This window comes from Schistocerca gregaria, chromosome 3, assembly GCF_023897955.1.
Source record: "Schistocerca gregaria isolate iqSchGreg1 chromosome 3, iqSchGreg1.2, whole genome shotgun sequence".
NCBI classification, from domain to species: Eukaryota; Metazoa; Arthropoda; class Insecta; order Orthoptera; family Acrididae; genus Schistocerca; species Schistocerca gregaria.
In genome coordinates, this window is record NC_064922.1 from 597,229,313 (window position 1) to 597,253,662 (window position 24,350).

Below are 24,350 nucleotides of genomic sequence, written 5' to 3' on the forward strand. Positions count from 1 at the left end.
CAATTCAATGCAGATAACAAACAACAAAAAGAACAAAACAACAATTTTCGTGCTGAAGAAACTGAGAAAGATTAAATGATGGCATCGAACAACATGTATCTAATATGAACATCCTTAGTTTCAAAATTCACAGAAAAATAAGGACAATATATGAACTAACACAATTGAGTACCGCTTTGGTGCAGTGCAGTTACTGAAATTAATATGAAATTCTGGTATAAAAAAACTTTTGAATCTCATATGTGCTAATGCATTTTTTATGTTTACTTAGTTTCTTCATTTAATTCATACATAATTTTTAACACTAGTAAACACATTACGTAAAGGGACTAAAAACTTACGTTGAAAATGTGATGAAGAACTGTTGCAAATTCAGCTTTGGATACTGTGAGAAGGAGATCTGAATCCATAATGGTGGCCGAAAATCATACACATAAACATAGAAAGTAGTCAATGTAACATTATCCAAAGTGCCAAAATTATGTTCAGCCTTGTTGAAGCGATACCGATAGCTTGTACAATTATGATTTGTCAGTATTGGTTTTTCTACGTTGTTAGCTGAAATGAAGAAATTTTAAAAGCATTGTAAACAATATAAAAATACACTACACTATTACTTAAAATTCAAATTATATCTAATAGACAAAGTCATGTTTACAGAAATTCCTACACACTAACAGCAATGCCAAGGTGTAGCAAAGGTAGAGCTTTACAAAAGAGTATTTTCTGCACAGATAATAGAAGAAATGATACAAAATTGGAATTATCGAAAAGATACGATTGTTACGCACCTCTTAGAGGAGGCAGTGTGTCACAGACAAGCACAATGAAGAGACTGCAAAACATTTAAGGTTTCATACAGAAAGGTCTTTCTTCCAAAATGGGAAAAAAAAAAAAACCACACACACTTACACGAGAACAGCTTGCATACTCCAAGGTGTCTCCAGCTGCTGTTGCCCCAGCATGTTTTCCATTTCAGAATAATACTTTTTTTTGCTCAAAAGCTTAAATGTTTAGTAGTCTTTTCATTCCATCTGTCTGTGATGGAATGCTTCCTATGAATGGTGAGAAGCAATTTATCCTTTTCATATAGTTGTTATTCCAACTTAGACTTTCCATTGCTTGATTATAATATTGGATTTATGAGAAGCATAAATTATGGGGGGACTCTTCCTCAGTTTGAATGAAGAAGTTAAAAAAAAATACATCAGTACATCTTATGTGAGTAAAATTTCCTTAAAGTAAAGTTCACAGTAAAACTGCCTTTACAAAAGCACTCCAAAAGCTTCTATAAGAATCTTTATAATGTGTCCAACTTACATACTTCCTCTCACATATAAGACATGATGGCTCTTCACTGGTGCCACATGGATAAGGGTGTTTGATCATGAAATAAAAAAAAGAAAGCTGCAGTTTTGTGCTTTGTGTTGAAAATTGTTTTGTTACAAAACATCGAAGTTTCCTTCCTTCCAATATGATCAGAAAATTTCAGCCCATGGATCAAGCTATTACAAAACAATTATACCTCAGTGGCAAGTTCAACATTATTTACTAGATATTAATGTACTGGAATCTGTGGTGCAATGAATCTTCTAGGTGCATTGAGTTTTATTTTGGCTATGTGGGATGTTGTTGGACCTAGAGTCAATGAAAATTATTTCTCAAACCCTCACGTTAACTCACTGTCAACTCCCAGGAAGCTACAACCCAGGACATTTGGCAATTGCCAAACTAGACAAATACAAGGACTTTCTGTAAAGTGGTGCCTCTGTGTTATTTTTATGTGAAAATTCTCAAAGCTTTTCAAATAAAAAAATGTTATTAACATTTTACACCTTTATTCCTCATGTCTATATATTTGCAGTACTCTGGTTCTAGAGTTCTCTGAACTGTATCGTGTAACATGGCTGTGCATAATATAACTTCTGGTGGCATTAGAAACAGCATTCTGTAATGAAGTTTTGAATTCAGAGAGTTTGTCCACAGGTGTAGGAACCTCTCCTTCAGAATGAAAATGCCAGACCACACACAACAGCTGTGAAATATGCAACAATATGATGTCTTTGCTTCACCACCACCACCACCACCACCACCATTACAGTTTTGACTTGGTCCCATCCGATTTTCATCTGTTCCCAAAACTTAAACAATGTCTAGGATGACTCACTTTGGATAGTGATGAAGCACTGCAAGCAGGAGTGAGGCTGTGGCTCCATGAGCAAAGTCAAACATTTTATAGTGACAATAGAAACAAATTGGTGTCTTGTTGGGAGAAGTGTGGTCATCTCCAGGATGAGTATGTTGAGAAATAAATATGTAGTCAAGTAGAATAAAGATATTCTCTGTCAAATCAATTATGTCAACCGAACAACATGGGAACAGTCGATCTACCGATCTACACCTTAAAAATAGAGAAAAAAGGCCTCACAAACTTCAGAAACAAATGAGTAATGGGAGGAAAGACTAGGAACCTCTCAAGTACACACTGCTCGATCCACATGAATACTGCATGCCACTTTACATCTTGATGCATTCCATTACGGTGGCAATTATGATTAGCATTAAAACAAGTGTGATTATTGGAAAAATTGATAAATTATGCATGTACTGCAGTGTCCTAGAATTTAAGAATTAAATACCAAGAATTTTCTGAGCAGGTGGAAAAGTGAAATTCCACAATTACATCAACCACCTGATCCATTATCAACATTGGTATCAGTTGATGCAAACCAGTTCAAAAGATTCCATGGCAAACATACACTAGTACAATTAATGTTTTCAAATTACATCGCTCAGGGCAAAAAAGTCATGCATGAGAATTATATGACAACATTCAAAATGCAAAAGCAATTTTATTATTGTTCAGGATAACTAAGACCAACGCTGATTGCAATGCAGAACACAAATTTCTTCAAAATTATTTTCTGGGAGAGACTGATGAACAAACTGATCAACATTGTTGACTCAGTATGGGCATTAAATGGGAAACAGTTGCTACATTACAAATTTTATTCAATCAGCACAATGAAGTAACCATTAACTGGCTCAATAAATTAACACTTAAGTTATGTAACATAGAATAAGAGGTGGGGCCTCTAGGATCCCTACATTTAAATGGAGAATTAAGACATAAATCATTTGAAAATCTTAGTTTACATTATTTTACATTTATTTTTGTGTTGTTTAAATATTCTGTGTTGTTATAGCCCCCTCAATAAAACCTGCAGTTTTTAAATAGCACACCAAAACGTACTTTTAGAACTGAATTTTACCTCCTGAAACTTGAAGTGAGTAAATTTTCACACAAAGCTAAATGCCAGGGTTTAAAGTTGCACATAAATATTGCACTCAACAGGGACAACAAGATACTTTGCAAGTTAACATTCAATGCTTGGATCCTCCTCCTCCTCCTCCTCCTCCTCCTCCTCTTCCTCAACCACCTCCTCCTCCTCTTCCTCAACCACCTCCTCCTCCTCCTCCTCCACCACCTCCTCCACCACCTCCTCCACCACCTCCTCCACCACCACCACCTCCTCCACCACCACCTCCTCCTACACCACCACCACCACCACCACCACCACCACCACCACCACCACCAGTTGGAACACATTTGGTTTTAACTAAAACATTAAGTATTTAACTGGAGAAATAAGAAGATGTCCATCGCCAACATCTTGAAGTTCTTCCTATGAATGGTCCTCTTCTTTGCTAGTGGAAATGTGATCACTGACTAATACAAAATTGTTGTCATTTTCGTGTTTTTCTTGATCTATACCACTGACATCTTCCTCCAACTACAGATTAACAATTTCATCAAACTAAGGATCCTTAAAACTGATGTATTCTTGTGAACACATTTTTTATTATATTGAAGAAAACAAATGTATAGTTTACAAGGTGTTGTTTGGGAAACCCCAACCTCAACCAATAGTAAAAAAATTGCGAGGTTGGCAATTAAAGGAGGGCAGGAATGGTATAAGAGCATTCTGCCAAAACTGAGCGAGTTCAGAAATCCTCACATGGTTTGAGAGATTGAAAATCGGGAGTTGACTGTTCAGAACTGCACTTACACGAATGCCAGCTAATGACTACAAAGTTCTGAAATAATATTCACAATTGCGAATTACTGTGATATTAGCTGCTTTATGTACTGAAAGAGTACCTATTGGTGGAACATTAAAATTTTTGTCAAACCAAGACTCGAACCTAAATTTCCCACTTATCTTGAATGGCCTTGATCACCTTAACCATCTTGGTTGTCCATACATCCTCCCTGGATTGATACAAACATCCATCTGCCACAGTGTCTACATCCCCTAGTGCTTGCAGCTTTACCTGGATTCCAGCAACAGTGTTAATGAGACGAACATGTTCGACATTTAATAGTACCAACATTTTTGCTCACCATATATGTATGTCTCAAGGAAGAGACATTTGAAAAATAAATATTACAGCCTAAATGGGGAAAATGACAATACTACAAACACTGAACACGCTCGTCTCATTGGCCCATTTCAGGAATCCAGGTAAAGCTGTGTGCATATTGCGGGAATCCAGGTAAAGCTGTGTACACCATGGGAAAGTGGGGTGGGGGTGTCAGCGGTGTAGATAGTAGAAGATAGAAGACACTGTGGCACCTGGATATTTGTATCAGTCCTGAAAGCGTACTTGGATAACCGAGACAACTCTGGCAACTGCTCATGATAACTAGGAAAACTGTGTCTGAGAACAAGTTCCATGTGGTATTCTTTCAACATCTAATGCAGCTGATGTTAAAATTATTCACAATTATGACTTATTTTTCAGGATTTAACTGTGGCTGCAAACTGTCAACAAAACCTGAAGGAACAGATATTGTCAAAATAAAAATAAAGAGTACAAAGCTGTAATTAGAGCAACAAAACACCTGTTAGCCAACACAAAAGACAGTACAATGCACCGACAGGTGATAAAGTGTTAATTGTTGTAGTTGGAACAGAATTTATTTTGCGTGATATAATTACTCAGCACAGAAATGATGATGTTCACTGAGTCTCATACACTCGTCACTCATATGATGGACTGCAACAGACAATTTTATTTTTGCACAGAGAATATGGCTCATTTTAACACCACATTGAGAAATATACACATAGATAAAGGAGCGCGTAAAAAAGTCGGTGACATGAATGACTTATTTATACTGAGTGATGATTAGTGAAACTGCTGACAAACCTATCTTGAAATGTCGGCAACTGTTCCAACAAAACAGGAACTGAACAACTTCTCCACATTTGGCTAAAGAATGGCAAAAGAGAGGACTGCAACATGCACACATTTTGATTTGGTTGATCAAAAAAATCACAACACATCAATCTGAGTCAGCTCTGCAGAAACACTTGATGTTGACACAGGTACAGGCTTTTTTTAAATTGTCACCAGTAACACGATTCATGGTCTGTGTGGCTTACTTAACAATTCACCATGTATATCTGATTGGAAATGCATGAAACAATACCTAAGAGATTTACTTGCCAAGACTATAACTGGTAATGACAAATATCTCCTCTATTATCAACAATCAACTGAAGATGGCAGCAAATCAACCACTTTAAAAGTATAAAACAATCGTGATAAGTCAATAATCACTGACTTGTACCACATTCACCGTTACCCTTGAAAATGAACAAAGCAGACATCAATCGGAACAACAAGCTAAGTGTTACCAGCCACTGTTTATTTATTCCCACAACATGGTTTACAGAGTTAAACCATCACCAGGTGGATTTATTTGTATTGTATTAATATGATGTGTTTATTGTTTTATGACTTTGGGGTGACTTATGGCATTGTCTAAAAGGAAAAACAAAACACTATTTCAGGACATGGTTCTGTGGAGGTCTTTGACTTAAAACTGATTGAAAATGTAAATGTGCAAATATAACAACTAAAACAGAACACCCTCAGTCACCACAGGCTCATCTTTCTGTAGTAATAAACACATATAAACTGTAATACTTCATAAACAAATATCGTGTCTAGAAACTGTTAAGTGCAAAGAACATATAACAAAACAAAACCATTTTTTTTGGCGTACGTCTTCAAAGCACTGTTGCACTCCCTAGTTGAGTAGATGAACAGGTATGTTACAGTAAATATTTTGAGTTATACAGTTACCCTTTCTGTCACTTTTGTACAGCTTAAACTTCATACTCATTTGTGTAATCAGGTGATATGTTGAAAACATTATACATAAATAACAACTGAGGTTAGGAAACCGAGAGAAAGGATGAAATGAGTGACAGAAAGAGAGCGAAGTTTTGACTCTGCCCAAGCTGTGGAGTTGTTACAACTAAGTAAATGTTGAAGTAATACACTGATAAGGAATTAAATGTATTCAGACAGATATATTCTTGCGAGTTAGACATGTCAACTGTTCATCTAGAAAATATCAAAGATATATGCAAACAGCTAAATAACGCATGGTAAATATGAAGAGGATGGAGATAATTGTGTGTTTGTGTGTGTGTGTGTGTGTGTGTGTGTGTGTGTGTGTGTGTGTGAGAGAGAGAGAGAGAGAGAGAGAGAGAGAGAGAGAGAGAGAGAGAGAGGGGGGGGGGGGGCGGCACGCGTGTCCTTGCGGGTGTGTGGGTGTGTAGGAATTCATATAAAGAAGGTGAAGCATTGACTGAGGGAGAGAAAAGTTGTTTAGGTTATGCCAGAACTGTGGGTTGTTAAGATTACATGTGTCATATATTATAACTACGTACAGGTTGAAGAAATACATTGATTATGCTTTAAAACAATATGAAGATATATATACTATTTATATTATAAACAGATACATGTACCCTCAAGCTGATTAGGTGCAAAGTATTGATAGGTTTGTGGGTAGGTCATTCCATAGTTTATTTGACAAATATCATAGAAACATAAGTAATTATTTGTGGTAAGTATAAAGCAGCAGATGGAGGCTCCGTGTGTGTGTGGGCATGCGTAAATTTAATAATACACGCTGCTGTTAAAACAGAGATGATACTGTTGTAAATGTTGTCATTTCTGTCATTTAGGATTAACTCAGGCTATTTTCTTTGGTGTCTGTATATTTGTACTGTTTCCAGGATGTCTAGTCTTCTGCCTTGAAGTTGGATATGTTGAATGCTGATACTTGTGTTGTTAGCATGACATTTTCTTTTCTGCAGGTGAGTGGCTATTGTTGGTGCGTATGTTCTATCAACTGAATCGACTAATATCAACTGGGATGTTACATTAGTAGCAATGAAGCAGTTTGGTGCATTTTATCATTTCCAGTCCATAAAGACATCCAACAGCTATTCATTTGGCAGTTCCTCTTGAAAATGGACAGTGTGTGTACTTCACAACAGAAAATACTTGTGAAGAACATTGTCACCACCACCAACAATGTTAACTGCATTTTATTATTTTATGGGGATGATATGTCTGCTAAGGCAACACACTACTCGGAAATGCCAACGTACTACACATGACATCAAAAACAAGATAACGCAGTTGCATGACATTCCTATTCGAATTCAACTGATGTGATATGCTGATAGTACACTATTCATCAAAATAATGTAGAACACTTTCACTTATGCATATAAGAAATGAGAACAGTAAACGCTACCATGTCAGCTACTTATCGTGAAGCCTGCAAGAACAAAATCTTGAAAACTGTGAGAAATGCGACACTTTACTTGCTAAAACATGGGATACCATTCAACCACAGCAAACACACATTATTTGCAATAATACTGCCAAAGTGCTCCCAGTACAATCCAAAAGATCTTTTGGAAAAATACAATGACTACATGAGAGAAGACATTATTTACATGCTACAAATTGAAATCTGGACAGTCAGTTCAGACCAAATGTGTATATGGCACTGGTTTCATCTGAGAACACATGTTCAGCAATCGCTAACAAGCACTGGTATAACTGAGACTGGTTGTGCTGAATCATTCTTTAAATGACCTTTTTGATCGTGACTTATAATGAGAAAAACTCCTTGATGTCAATGAATTTTCCGAAATTGGTTCCCGAATGACACACTGCATATGACAGAATTATACACGCCACTAGAAGCTGAGACTACATATTATATTTCATAGATATGTCCACAAGCACAGGCAACACTCTCTTCATTTCACTTATTTTGCAATGATACAATCATAAAAAAATAGTGCACTGGCAATCGTACCATCTGGAATTGAGAGAAATCTTTTGATGATGATCAAAAAGCATATTCAGCACTGAAACTGCTGTTGAAAATGCAAATCACTGACTCATCAACATACAAAATCAACAAAAATTCAGAATGAGTAAAATAATCCTATTATTTCAACTCATCATATGAAGCAATTTTACTATGGCACACAAAAAAATATAGGAAGTGCTTCATCATATACTTAACAATTTGAGAGGAAATGAACAGCTGGTAATTTTCGACAAACTCTACCAGTTATACCGCATTAAACAGTCACTAAAGAACTTAATGCTCGTCTCAGATCATCAGTTTCATGGCGACACAAACGGATACTGACCTTGAAGACCAATACATATTTAGCTACAACATGATCCAACTGATGAACGTTTCGCAAAACTGTTAAGCGTTGGGAATGGGAAAATGGCAGTCAATGACTCCACACAATGTATCACACTGCCAACGAACTTCTGTAAAATCACAGCAAACACAAATGAAATGATTCACTTAGTTTTCCCAGATACCGCAGAGAATTACAAAAACCATCACTGGTTCAGTGCATGTGTTATATTTGCAGCGAAACACAAAAATGTCAATGTCATCAATTCTAGCACTCAAAATGAAATACCAGATGCAAACCAGTGTGCACAGACTCAGCTACAAAATGAAAAATTTCATCCTGGAGACAACCCCCACAGTGGCTAAGCCATGCCTCCACAGTATTCTTTCTTCTAGGAGCGCTAATCTTGCAAGTTTTTCAGGAGACAGTCTGTGAAGTTTGGAAGGTAGGAGATGAGCTACTGGTAGAAGTAAAGCTCTAAAGATGGGTTGTGAGTCATGCTTGGGTAGCTCAGTTGGTAAAACACTTTCTTGTGAATGGCAAAGTTCCTGAGTTACAGTCTTGGGCCAGCACACAGTTGTAATATGTCAGGAAGTTCCAATATTATCTTGATTGCATACAACATAACATGTATAGTTACAATCGACAATGTCAATTCTTGTTTGATATTTCATTCACTGGTGTTTTGGCGGTTAATCTTTACAGGACACTTCAAAATTTTTTCACAGAATAACAAGTGTTCATAATGCAAATAACGTTGGAGTTTTTCCAAGCCCGTGATTGAACTGGACTCGATTGGAACCTTTCCTGAGGGATAAGCTTGTTTTTCTGGTGCAGTCTGTGGACTATGCTGGAGGCCCAGAAAAAAAGTGTGACTAGTCAGGCCATTGATTGTTGTTGAAGATGTAATACAACCCTTTCTTGTATATTTAAAAACAAAATGTGAAAAAGTGCTGATAGAGAAGTTCACCTTTCATTATCTTCCAATGCTTAAAGAGTTTCTTCAGAAATTCTGGTCTTCATGTAGTAAGACTGTTACCATGACATGAAGTCTTATATTTCAGTACATCAATGTCTCTAACAAGAAATTTACTTTGTTGCAAATTTGTAATAATTACCTCTCTGACATCACACATCGTAAAAAATCTACCCTGTTTCCTTAAATTCCTTTTTATGATGGTGAAATATCTATCATAGTGGAAAAAAAAAATCCCCACTCACTAGAACGTAATGCTGAATTTTATTGAATCTCACAGAATCAATTAGGTAAATCAGAAATCTCTCAAGAGTGTGATTCTTATCCTGGACTGAGAACTGATGCAGTTCACTGGACTCTTGTGGTATACTGGGAAGACACACTGCACAGGCATAGAAAGAATATTGTATTAATTTTCCGGCTTTCTCTCATACTGGAAAGCTGTCTAAAATTTTCTGCTCTCCCGTTTATGAAAAAACATCTCTGTCATAGCTCTATCTTTCGCTGCATCACTTCAAAGAAATTTCAGTTAAACATATAACTTCTCTCACTTGCAACAAGCGTCTACTTGTGCCCTTCCAGTCAAAGCAACTGCAGCACATTTTTTGCTTCTGACTTCTACTGCTAATGTCATCTAGGAAAGCAGCATCTTTAGTCTGTTATCTAAGGTTTATTTTCAAATTTACTTTTAGCTGGCATGAGTCATTGATTGATGCCCCTATAAAAATAACATAGTTTTTCAGAATCCTACACAATGTACACTAAATGACAGATTGATACCTCCTTAATGTCAGTTTGTGCAGTTACATACAGTCCTGGAAATGGAAAAAAGAACACATTGACACCAGTGTGTCAGACCCACCATACTTGCTCCGGACACTGCGAGAGGGCTGTACAAGCAATGATCACACGCACGGCACAGCGGACACACCAGGAACCGCGGTGTTGGCCGTCGAATGGCGCTAGCTGCGCAGCATTTGCGCACCGCCGCCATCAGTGTCAGCCAGTTTGCCGTGGCATACAGAGCTCCATCGCAGTCTTTAACACTGGTAGCATGCCGCGACAGTGTGGACGTGAACCGTATGTGCAGTTGCCGGACTTTGAGCGAGGGCGTATACTGGGCATGCGGGAGGCCGGGTGGACGTACCAATGAATTGCTCAACACGTGGGGCGTGAGGTCTCCACAGTACATCGACGTTGTCGCAAGTGGTCGGCGGAAGGTGTACGTGCCTGTCGACCTGGGACCAGACCGCAGCGACGCACGGATGCACACCAAGACCGTAGGATCCTACGCAGTGCCGTAGGGGACCGCACCGCCACTTCCCAGCAAATTAGGGACACTGTTGCTCCTGGGGTATCGGCGAGGACCATTCGCAACCGTCTCCATGAAGCTGGGCTACGGTCCCTCACACTGTTAGGCCATCTTCCGCTCACGCCCCAACATCGTGCAGCCCGCCTCCAGTGGTGTCGCGACAGGCATGAATGGAGGGACGAATGGAGACGTGTCGTCTTCAGCGATGAGAGTCGCTTCTACCTTGGTGCCAATGATGGTCGTATGTGTGTTTGGCGCCGTGCAGGTGAGCGCCACAATCAGGACTGCATACGACCGAGGCACACAGGGCCAACACCCGGCATCATGGTGTGGGGAGCGATCTCCTACACTGGCCGTACACCTCTGGTGATCGTCGAGGGGACACTGAATAGTGCACGGTACATCCAAACCGTCATCGAACCCATCGTTCTACCATTCCTAGACCGGCAAGGGAACTTGCTGTTCCAACAGGACAATGCACGTCCGCATGTATCCTGTGCCACCCAATGTGCTCTAGAAGGTGTAAGTCAACTACCCTGACCAGCAAGATCTCTGGATCTGTCCCCCATTGAGCATGTTTGGGACTGGATGAAGTGTCGTCTCACGTGGTCTGCACGTCCAGTACGAACGCTGGTCCAACTGAGGCGCCAGGTGGAAATGGCATGGCAAGCCGTTCCACAGGACTACATCCAGCATCTCTACGATCGTCTCCATGGGAGAATAGCAGCCTGCATTGCTGCGAAAGGTGGATATACACTGTACTAGTGCCGACATTGTGCATGCTCTGTTGCCTGTGTCTATGTGCCTGTGGTTCTCTCAGTGTGATCATGTGATGTATCTAACCCCAGGAATGTGTCAATAAAGTTTCCCCTTCCTGGGACAATGAATTCAAGGTGTTCTTATTCAATTTCCAGGAGTGTATATAGTATCTGAAGGACAAGCAAACTCAAAATCACCAAATTATGGACTGATGCCCTTTTAAAAGTAAATGATTCAGATGCTTCATAGACCGCAATGCTAAGCATGGTATTTCACTGACAGTGATGATATAGTACCAGCAAAGAAGGTAATGGCTAGCAGAAGTTCATTTGTGCATACAGTGTGGTCTAGGAGCCTTTGGACCCCATGTTGCATCACAAAATTAATGCTACAATACAATTTTGTTCTATCTCCAAATCTGGCTGAAAGTAACAAGGGAAGTCTCCACCTTGCAACAGCTAAAACTAAATAAAAATATTTTAAAATACAAACAGGTGTGTGTTCTATCACCCATTGAGATTTATTTGTAAAACTCTGCATCTGTGTTAAATCAATGTTTGGAGGTTTAGTATCCCTGGCACTGGAGATCACGATGGAGGCAGATGAGTTGCCATGGGTATAGCAGTAAAATAGAGAGGAAACCTGCTCCAAAGGGCACATGCAGCACATAGTATGGGCAGACCCACTGGCAGAAGAGTTTACTTGCAGATGGCAGTTTGCTGGGTGGGCCAGTGCATACTCTGAGTTCGACCATCATGGACCTCACCTTGTGCTTCGCGCCACATGTTGTTGCCAAGTGCTTAGCTGATAGCTGCCTGTGCCAGCCAAGTGCTGAGTCTCTCCCATGCTAATCTATACATGGGTTCAGAGCCTCTGCTTTCTGTAGATTGACTTTCATCTCAAGTTCATTTTCCTCTCATGATTTCCTGTTCCCCGGCTATTATCGAGTCACTGTAGACTTGTGAAGTATCTGCACTGATCGTGTAGTGCAGCGGCGTTGTCCTGCCAGTACAGATACTAAAGGAGGTTAACAAATCTAAAAAACCCAATTCACTGAAGGGAAAATACTTGTGTAACAGACAGTTATGAGCAGCAACAGAGTTGTAAATGATACATTATTTGCGAAATCCTAAGCATTTGCTTGAAACCATGTATCTTAACTCATGATGTAGTTAGTGTCATATTTCTCAACATAGAAATTGATGTGTTGTCATACTGTCTTCTCTTTTTCCTTACCAAAATGCAAATGTGGAGATTCAATCAAATTATTAAAAGAGAGAGGAATGGAACAGTATACGCAATTGACAAGGACAACATATGGACTCGGTACATCATTTCTGGTATACACGCAGCGTAAGTATGGGATATGTTAACATAAAATATTTAGCTTTTTCCCAAATAATATCTGACGACAGTGGTTTGAAAAGTTCTCAGAATCACCACAAGAGGTCAGCATTAGTGCAATGAGTTGTTCATGTGGTATTCATTGGACTGTTGCCTGTAAACACGTGCCACGTTAGTGCTCTTGGAAGAGAGCCATAGCAGTGATGTGACTTTGCTGTTGTTCCCGCATAGTGATTTGGGAAGATCGGAAGGGGGGGGCAAAAAAAAAAAAAAAAAAAAAAACCACGTGGTTTGAGCAGTGATTAAGTAATTTGTACTATTCAACTGTTGCCAAGTGCACAAATGAATTTAAATTTGGTCAGGAGAGCTTAGACGATGATCCACACAGTGGTCAGCCAAGATGTGTCACCTACTCCAGAAATCATTGGAGAAGTGCACAAAATGGCCACGGAGGATCGCCGATTGAAAGTGTGTGATACTGCTCACGCTTGCCAGATGTCATCTGAAAGAGTATTTCATATTTTAACTGAAGAATTCGAAACGAAAAAATGATTTGCAAGATGACTGTCGCAACTCTTGACACTGGATCAAAAATGCATGAGAACAATGCTTGGCCTGTTTTAGGAGAATCGAACAAGATTTTTTGCACCAGTTTGTGACGACAGATGAAACTTGGGTGCACTACTATACCCCAGAGACAAAACAACAGTCAAAGCAGTGGAAACATGCTGATTCTGTGCCACTAAAGAAAGCAAAGACAATTCCTTCAGTGGGAAGGGTCATGGCATCAGTGTTCTGGGATGCGAATGGGATTCCGTTTGTAGATTATTTCCCTACTGGGCAAACAATTACTGGAGAATACTACGCTAACCTCCTGGACAAATTGCAACAACACAAGATACGTGAAAAAAGGTCTGGTTTAGCAAAGAACAAAGTCATCTTCCATCCAGACAAAGCGCGTCCGCACACATGCCGTCACCATGGCAAAATTACACAAACTGCAGCATGAATTGCTCCCACACCCGCCTTATTCACCTGATATGGCTCCACCATACTTCCATCTGTTCCCAAAACTGAAAATTTTTCTTGGTGGATGAAGATTCACTTCAAACGAAGAATTGGTAGCCAGAGTTGACAACTATTTTGCAGGTGTGGAGGAAACTCATTTTCAAGATGGGATCAAGGCACTGGAACATTGTTGGACCAAGTGCATTAATCTACAAGGAGACCACATTGAATAATTAAAAAAAAAGTTTCAGTGATATAAGTACTTTTTCCTATTCTGTTCCGAGAACTTTTCAAACTTCCCTTGTAATTATGGCTCATGGAGAACTGCCAGTCATAATTATCTTTTAGAACGCCCTGTTTCTTCAACAGTCTTTAAACTTGTTGAGCTTCAAACATTAACTGTACACAAATACAGAGTTGTACAGCTAAATGATGTTGAATGGTGGAATGGACACATCCATATATTTTAAAATTACTTTCATGGTCTTATCCACTCAAGGTAGGGTACTTCCCTGTAAGTCTAGAAAAACAATGGTCTTCAGACAGCTGATTCTCTCATTTTGTTAAGGAAATGCTACATGTATACATTCACAGTGACAAAAGGCTATGTTAAAGATATACAAGCTCCATCAAATGACATGCTACACTAATCCATCGCACCTGGAGAGCTGCAAGAGAACAAGAAACCAGTAAAAAAAACAGTTGGGTTGCAGGGCTCAAATATGAGATTGGGGACCTCCCATACTTGTAGAATACCTCAAGATGCATCCTGAGTACTACCTGTGTCTATAGGTCATTGTCACTTTTAATTTTCAGTTAGACATGATTGCTTCTGTGTTATATGGTAGACAAAACTTCCAATATAAGCATGTGTGCTCACAGATCTCCCTTATCCTGACTTAGTTTTGTATGTAACAGACTGAATGTGCATATGATAAGGTGCACAGAAAATGTTTTACAATGGTACTACTTGCATGTTACAAAACTTCCTATTGAAGAGGTCTGGTTACGAAATCAAGGAAACTCGGACATACAAGGGTAGTGTCATTCAACAAAATTAACCTCTTATTGAAAATACTTGTTTTACCCAACTACACCTCAACTTTTTGGTAGTTCAGTTGCTAGAGCAGTAGAGCGTCAAATTTTATAAGATGGTTCCCATCGACCTCTGGTTCAGATCTAATCCAAAATCACAATTACAAAATTTCACCACAACAATCAGAAACAGAATATTATTGTGTTTTCCTTGCTGTTTACATGCGATAGCATTTGCAATTGCTATTCACACATAACCCATTCAAACGGATATTCTCTAGTTAATGTGACTTTATTAGAAACAATTTTACCTTCATAATGTCCAGCTATGATACCTATTATTTAAGCTTCATCTACATCCATACTCCGCAAGCCACCTGACGGTGTGTGGCGGAGGGTACCCTGAGTACCTCTATCGTTTCTCCCTTCTATTCCAGTCTCGTATTGTACGTGGAAAGAAGGATTGTCGGTATGCTTCTGTGTGGGCTCTAATCTCTCTGATTTTATCCTCATGGTCTCTTCGCGGGATATACGTAGGAGGGAGCAATATACTGCTTGACTCTTCGGTGAAGGTATGTTCTCGAAACTTTAACAAAAGCCCGTACCGGGCTACTGAGCGTCTCTCCTGCAAAGTCTTCCACTGGAGTTTATCTATCATCTCCGTAACGCTTTCGCGATTACTAAATGATCCTGTAACGAAGCGCACTGCTCTCCGTTAGATCTTCTCTATCTCTTTTATCAACCCTATCTGGTGCAGATCCCACACTGCTGAGCAGTATTCAAGCAGTGGGCGAACAAGCGTACTGTAACCTACTTCCTTTGTTGTCCGATTGCATTTCCTTAGGATTCTTCCAATGAATCTCAGTCTGGCATCTGTTTTACCGTCGATCAACTTTATATTATCATTCCATTTTAAATCACTCCTAATGCGTACTCCCAGATAATTTATGGAATTAACTGCTTCCAGTTGCTGACCTGCTATTTTGTAGCTAAATGATAAGGGACCTATCTTTCTATGTATTCGCATCACATTACACTTGTCTACATTGCGATTCAATTGCCATTCCATGCACCATGCGTCAATTCGCTGCAGATCCTCCTGCATTTCAGTACAATTTTCCATTGTTGCAACCTCTCGATACACCACAGCATCATCTGCAAAAAGCCTCAGTGAACTTCCGATGTCGCAGTTTCATCATCTTACACAAAGGTGAAATTAGTCTACTTCAGACACTAACGTTCGTTTACACACACAAACATCACAGCCCTTATGTTCGTGTTACCTGCACATTTGCACTATCTCTCCATATAGCGTCATTGCCCTGCACCTCATTGTACCGTGGGTGTAAGGTGATATCTTCACTACCAGCAATGCTTTCCAAAAAAGTGAATTGTTTGTTCATATAGTAAATGTATTTATCCACCATTGTCCATTTCTCAGACTAAGACTTACGTGGAAGCTATAAATAATACATCCCACGAGTAGAACAACTGCTAAAATCAGTTCTTGCTAATGCTACTTTCTTGTTTTGCGTAAAACTGTTAAAGACATGTGATCCCTCCAGATTTCAAACATGTGACTTGTTTGTCCACAGCTGGATGTGCAATCTGTTGTGTCACCGGACTGGCTGGATACCGTACCTTGACCTGCAGAGGAAATGAGCACTAAGTTTTGACGAGAATAACTTTATTGTGCTTTGGGTTGTATTTCATGACCGATAGTCGACAATCTAGTTATAATTTAGGGATTCATTTGCAAAAGTCCTACAGTTCCTTAGTTTCGAGTGAGTTTAATGATGTTGCAGGGAGCAGGGAACAGAATGCCCGTTGTTGCACATATCGCCACTCTAAAGGGGTGGAGCATAAAAGCATCAACTTTCACTATCAGCATTCACAAAGTTCCTTGTTATTATTACTACTTAAAAGACACAATTACATTTTCCATCACTAGATAGCTAAACTGTTTGCAGAAAAAAATATATGCAAAAACCTTGAAACTTTGTCTATTGCTCCTATATCAGACATATAGCTTCCTCTTACTTCGAGTCACCAGAGCATCAGCCAATGTTTTTCATCACCTGACCAGATCTTGACATTTAATGATTTTTTAAGCTTTAATTACATAAAGACAACACATATTTTGTGAGAATACTGTCTGTAAATGCTATTTAAATGTTTTAATCAATCAGAATAACAACAATATGAACCATATTTTCAAGGTAGGAAATCAGCCTATTGTTCATGTTACTGTATGTATTTTTGTGTGTCATATTTTGAACAGCATAGTATTCCATCAGCAGTATTGTGAAAGCTATCTCATGAGTAATTTATATACAGATACGAATTTGTATGAAATGTACCACTACTAAATATGAAGAGTAATATTACTAAACTGAACCACACATTATTACAAGGTCACAATTCCATATTATTTTATAACTAAATTCAAATTGTACTCTGGTTGAACTCAAATTGCTAAATTAGAGGAAGATTAGAGTTTAATGTCATCTGAGACAGAAAATATGTCCAGATCGGGGCAGATTCCTTTTTCCATTTGGGGAGAGGGAGAGGAATATTCCCCCCCCCCTCCCCCCTTTATTATGATCCACTCTTCACCTCATTAGGCTGACGACAGTACTTTGTGTTAGCAATTTCTTAAGGCTCATCTGCACTATACATTATACTGTAACTATTGTTTTACTCTAAAACAGTTTAATTTTTTGAACAACTGGTGTGTCTCAGATGGAAGACATTAAAGCAAATAAGGGGCTAGCTGCTCGATTTGTTACCAGTAGGTTCAAACAAAATGCAAATATTACAGAGATGCTTTAGGAACTCAAATGGGAATTTCTGGAGCAACTGGGAAAATTTAGAGAACCAGCATGTGAAACTGACTGCAGAACAATTTGACTGCTGCCACCACACATTTCGCGTTAGGACCATGAGGATAAGATACAAGAAATTAGGGCTCGCATGTAGGCATAGAGTCTATCATTTATTCCTCACTCCATTTGCAAGTGAAACAGGAGAGGAAATGACTAAGACTGGTGCAGGGTATCCTGTACCACCCACCGTACAGTGGCCTGTGGAATATGTAAGTAGATGTTGATTTAGATGTAGGAGTGACGTTTAAATTCAGTGCACTGATTACCTATTTAACATCAAACAGTCAATTATTAAGCTGAGTCACAAAAGGCCTAAGAAATTTACCCACAAACAGTGGGAAACAAAACCACTTTCAAGGTTGTAGTCAAATTCAGTGACAATCTTCTCTGGAGTCCAAGGCTGTAGGGAGAGAATATCTAATGTCAAAGTGGGAACAATAGTGGAAGTAAATAAAATGCTGTGTATTGGCAGGTCTAATGCCAACAAAAGAGTGGAGCTGACTGATGTAAGAAGGTCAGTACCCTAGTTTCAATTTTTTTTTGTTTAATTTTTTTTCCCTTAAGAATATATGTTACCCACAAAACTTTATTGATGGGAGATAGTGCAATGTCTGAGCTATTTTCTGATCCAATCACCACTCGAATTGAGACACTTGTCATAGCACAGGATCAATTTTTGAAATATAGTAGAAGTCTGCAGCTTGGGAATCAAACTAGTGTGTGACGGGCACCTTCAGCTTTTCCTCTCTGTGCAAAGCTGCCCAGCAGTAAGAAATTTCTTGAGGAGCAAGAAAAGACGGAAATCACTGGGAGCAAGATCACGACTGTATAACTGATGGTGGAACAGCTTCCTGCCACACTCCTTCAGAACAATTGTGTACCAAACGTGTATAGGTTAGCACTGTCAGGGGATTAGCACATCACCTGAACTAACCAGTCACACATTTCATTATGAATGGCCCACCACATTTTCTGCAGTGTTTTACAGTAATGGTAACTGTTCACCGTTTCACCTCTGTGCAGGAACACAACGAACAAAATTCCCGCCTTGTCCCTGAACCCTATGCACATCACTTTTCGCACTGACACAATCTGTCTGAATTTCACCTTGAATGGAGAACTCTTGTAACACCAATGCATTGACTGTTGCTTGGTTTCTTCAGTAAAGTGAGAAACAATTGCCTCAAGACCCATGACAATCTAGTCAAGGAACTCACTGCTGTTGTCATGGTTTCATTGCTAAAATCTCAACACTGCTCGTTGTGTTCAGGTGTCAGGCTTTTCAGCCCCGTCTGGCACTAGTGCAATTTCATTCAACACAAACTGTATTCTCTGCAGAAAATGGCTGCAGATATCTGTAACACCAGAGCGATGATTCTCCATAATGCGCTGCCACACCAGCTACACAAAGTACCATTAACAAAGGAGGATTACCTATGGTCCTCTTCAATATAGACACTTTCTTAACCTTTGCAAAATTTCCTACACCAGTGACACATTATCTGTTTGCTCTTGACTTTCAGTCCATACAACTAACACAGCTAAGGATGAATTTCAATAGGTGCTACATATCGAACCTCACAGTACAAAAAAGGAAAAAAGCCATAATTTTCAGCCACTGCTGCAGCACTACTGTCAACAGTTGAGACATATCTGGCATTTATATGATTGTTACAGCACAAGTATCATGCATCTGTTATATTTTCAGTTAAATAAATTTACTTAAGAAAATAAATAAATAAGTAATGGAGGACTTTCATAAGTGAACATTGATATTAAGAAAAATATAATGGAATTTCAATATATAAAAAATTTAGAAGTAGTTGTGAAACATCAGTCTGGATCTCATAGTAAAGATAACACTTATATGAGGATTGGCTTCTTTTTAAAGCTGCCACTAGATGGTGCCAAACAGGAAAGCGCTGGTAGACAGACACAATAAAAAAAAACACACAAAAACACACACAAAATTTCAAGCTTTCGCAACCAACGGTTGCTTCGTCAGGAAAGTGGAAAGGGGAGGGAAAGACGAAAGGATGTGGGTTTTAAGGGAAAGGGTAAAGAGTCATTCCAATCCTGGGAGCGGAAAGACTTAACTTAGGTGGAAAAAAAAAGGAGAAGTATACACTCGCGCGCGCGCGCGCGCGCACACACACACACACACACACACACACACACACACACACACATATATATACAGACACAAGCAGTCCACAAATTTCCTGTTATAAAACTGACCTGATAAAGAAAATCTTGTACTGTGGCCTGCTGTGAAAAATGTGCTGTTTTTTTCTTTCTCACAGTCAGACAAATTATTTCTCTAATTTACATTCTTTTTCAGAAAACATATTTTTAAAAAAATTGTATACACAACAATGTGTAATTTGTTTCCTTCCTTGCAGTCGGTTTTCATGGGAAACAGAAAAGTTGTGTATACGGCTTGTGATTAGCATAGTACTGCATAGTACTGGGGAATACAAATTTGCACAGAGGGTGGAGTAGGTGTTGGACAGGGAGAAAGGGAAGAGGAGGACACTGACCAAGAGAGGGTGAGGAGGAGATGAACAGAGAGAGGGGGAGAAGTAGTTTTGGCTGTATATCTGATTTCTGAACAAATTTAGCAATTGCAAAACATTACTGGGTTTGCTAGTGTAAAGATTACTTTCTATCAAACAGGTATTGCAAGCAACACCATAAATGTGATAGTGTCGTTATTTATGTTAGTCTGGTTATAGTAGTTACAGAAATTCCTCTCTTGAACATCACACAAAGCAGGATCAGCCGAAATGATATGTATTATGTTCCACAGTAATGATCTTAAGCACAGAAAGCATGAAATGATTGGGGTATATCACCCACATAATGCTGCTATAATGTGGTTTATGAACAGAATTAGAGGTGTAGCTAGTTAGACTGGTCCTAATGTCATTTCTACACTTGGTGACTATAACATAAGTACAAGTTCAAATAGTACAGTAAACTTGAAACTCATGAATGTGTTATGCTCAGACACTAGAATAGTAGATACATACCTTATTATAACAGATAATGCAATAATTGTAGATTAAAACTGAAGAAACTGCAAAAAGGTAGGCATTTAAGGAGATGGGACATGGATAAACTAAAAGAACCAGAGGTTGTACAGAGTTTCAGGGAGAGCATAAGGGAGCAATTGACAGGAATGGGGGAAATAAATACAGTAGAAGAAGAATGGGTAGCTTTGAGGGATGAAGTAGTGAAGGCAGCAGAGGATCAAGTAGGTAAAAAGACGAGGGCTAGTAGAAATCCTTGGGTAACAGAAGAAATATTGAATTTAATTGATGAAAGGAGAAAATATAAAAATGCAGAAAATGACGCAGGCAAAAAGGAATACAGACATCTCAAAAATGAGATCGACAGGAAGTGCAAAATGGCTAAGCAGGGATGGCTAGAGGACAAATGTAAGGATTTAGAGGCTTAGCTCACTAGGGGTAAGATAGATACTGCCTATAGCAAAATTAAAGAGACCTTTGGAGAAAAGAGAACCACTTGCATGAATATCAAGAGCTCAGATGGAAACCCAGTTCTCAGCAAAGAAAGGAAAGCAGAAAGGTGGAAGGAGTATATAGAGGGTCTATACAAGGGCGATGTTCTTGAGGATAATATTATGGAAATGGAAGAGGATGTAGATGCAGGTGAAATGGGAGATACGATATTGCGTGAAGAGTTTGACAGAGCACTGAAAGACCTGAGTCGAAACAAGGCCCCGGGAGTAGACCACATTCCATTGGAACTACTGACAGCCTTGGAAGAGCCAGTCCTGACAAAACTCTACCATCTGGTGAGCAAGATGTATGAGACAGGCGAAATACCCTCAAACTTCAAGAAGAATATAATAATTCCAATCCCAAAGAAAGCAGGTGTGGGCAGATGTGAAAATTACCAAACTAAGTCACAGCTGCAAAATACTAACGCGAATTCTTTACAGACAAATGGAAAAACTAGTAGAAGCCGACCTCGGGGAAGATCAGTTTGGATTCCGTAGAAATGTTGGAACACTTGAGGCAATACTGACCCTACGACTTATCTTAGAAGCTAGATTAAGGAAAGCCAAACCTACGTTTCTAACATTTGTAGACTTAGTGAAAGCTTTTGACAATGTTGACTGGAATACTCTCTTTCAAATTCTGAAGGTCGCAGGGGTAAAATACAGGGAGCGAAAGGCTATTTAAAATTTGTACAGAAACCAGATGGCAGTTATAAGAGTCGAGGGACATGAAAGGGAAGCAGTGGTTGGGAACGGAGTGAGACAGGGTTGTAGTCTCTCCCCGATGTTATTCAATCTGTATATTGAGCAAGCAGTAAAGGAAACAAAAGAAAAATTCGGAGTAGGTATTAAAATCCATGGAGAAGAAATAAAAACTTTGAGGTTCGCCGATGACATTATAATTCTGTCAGAGACAGCAAAGGACTTGGAAGAGCAATTGAACGGAATGGATAGTGTCTTGAAAGGAGGATATAAGATGAACATCAACAAAAGCAAAACGAAGATAATGGAATGTAGTCGAATTAAGTCGGGTGATGCTGAGGGAATTAGATTAGGAAACGAGACCCTTAAAGTAGTAAAGGAATTTTGCTATTTGGGGAGCAAAATAACTGATGATGATCGAAGTAGAGAGGATATAAAATGTAGACTGACAATGGCAAGGAAAGCATTTCTGAAGAAGAGAAATTTGTTAACATCGAGTATAGATTTAATTGTCAGGAAGACATTTCTGAAAGTATTTGTATGGAGTGTAGCCACGTATGGAAGTGAAACATGGATGATAAATAGTTTGGACAAGAAGAGAATAGAAGCTTTCGAAATGTGTTGCTACAGAAGAATGCTGAAGATTAGATGGGTAGATCACATAACTAATGGGGAAGCATTGAATAGGGTTGAGGGGAAGAGAAGTTTGTGGCACAACTTGACCAGAAGAAGGGATTGGTTGGTAGGACATGTTCTGAGGCATCAAGATATCACCAATTTAGTGTTCGAGGGCAGCGTGGAGGGTAAAAATCGTAGAGGGAGACCAAGAGATGAATACACTACGCAGATTCAGAAGGATGTGGGTTGCAGTAGGTACTGGGAGATGAAGAGGCTTGCACAGGATAGAGTAGCATGGAGAGCTGCATCAAACCTGTCTCAGGACTGAAGACCACAACAACAACAACAATGCAATAATGAACAAAAATGATAAGATAAATTACAATATCTTAGATTTTATTTGTCTGGCCTTTTTGGTCAGGTGACATTGCATACAAGTTCAGATGCATAAAAAATAATTAAAGTTGTTCTGCAGAGACATACTCGGAACAGATCAAACATTAACAAAGACAAACTCGGTACAGATCAAACATTAACAACATTAACACCTCTACAAACTAACAGGGGTGAAATGCGATTCTGAGTACCAGACTAAAGTGACAATGACAAGTAGAGTGAGTTCTATTCAATGCTGTTGAGTCATTAGGACTACTGCAGCAAAGTCAAAAACATTCTAAACTTAGTTAAAGATTACCAAACTGGAGGTAATCCCACAGTGAAACTTCCATCATGTCTGATTAGATTCAGGCAGAATAAGCACTGCTCAGATAGTATCCACTATCACGGTTAAAGTTCTTCTCGTTCATTCTTATTTCAACAGCCTCCTTAATAACAGAATCCCAGTATGTGGTGGCAGGGGACAAAATTTTTGTTTCGCCACCAACAGTATTTTATGTTTATTCGTGAGGCTGTGCTCCACAATTGCCAATTTTTCCAGTTCCCTATTTTTAATATAGCATTGGTGTTCGGCACAATAGTCAGAAATGGTATGAAAGGTGATCAATATAATTGCTTCCATGCTCTGAGTGGTGCATGAAAAGATCACTCGATGCAGAGAAGCAGCAGACATATTCCTTGCAGGGTTTACACTCCCACAGAAACGGTGGTGCCACCAGCGCAGACACTTGACACTGTCTGCAACAGCAGTACATAATCACTGACCAAACACAAGCCAACCAATCAGAAGCCATCCACAGGCTATATAAGGCCACCACAGCAGCAGTGAAGACAGTCAGTTGCTCTTGATGACGACGATGGAGGCTACTGTCAAAAGCTTAAGATTTTATCCTGAACTGATGTGGCAAGAAAACCGAGAATGTTTTATATATGTATAGTGGCTGCATACCTGTCAAGCCTTTCTGCAACATCGCAGAAGGAGCACCCACTTTCTCATAGACCTATTTCATGACCTCATACAAACTCAAGTGATGTGCTGATAATGGTGTCTTTTTCGCCTTAAGGGCATTCTTAACTAACATTAACTCACCAAGTCTAATCTCAAAAGTGGCTAATACTTACAACCATTACAGCTTGCGCTTAAAGAAAACCTGATTTACATCCCCATAATGATGCTACTAGAACCACTTTTATGCGACTAGTACAAAATATGAATAGACATGATCTTTCAGATGTAGAAACACAC

General features: G+C 39.1%; 1 protein-coding gene across 1 annotated transcript in view; it reads right to left on the reverse strand.

Annotated features, from left to right (window-relative positions):
* LOC126355900 (attractin-like protein 1) overlaps positions 1-24,350 on the reverse strand; it is a 278,201-nt gene that overhangs the window by 50,149 nt on the left and 203,702 nt on the right. The window contains exon 19 of the mRNA XM_050006409.1: positions 342-558. Coding sequence (XP_049862366.1) covers positions 342-558 — 217 coding nt within the window. The remainder of the gene's footprint in view (positions 1-341; positions 559-24,350) is intronic.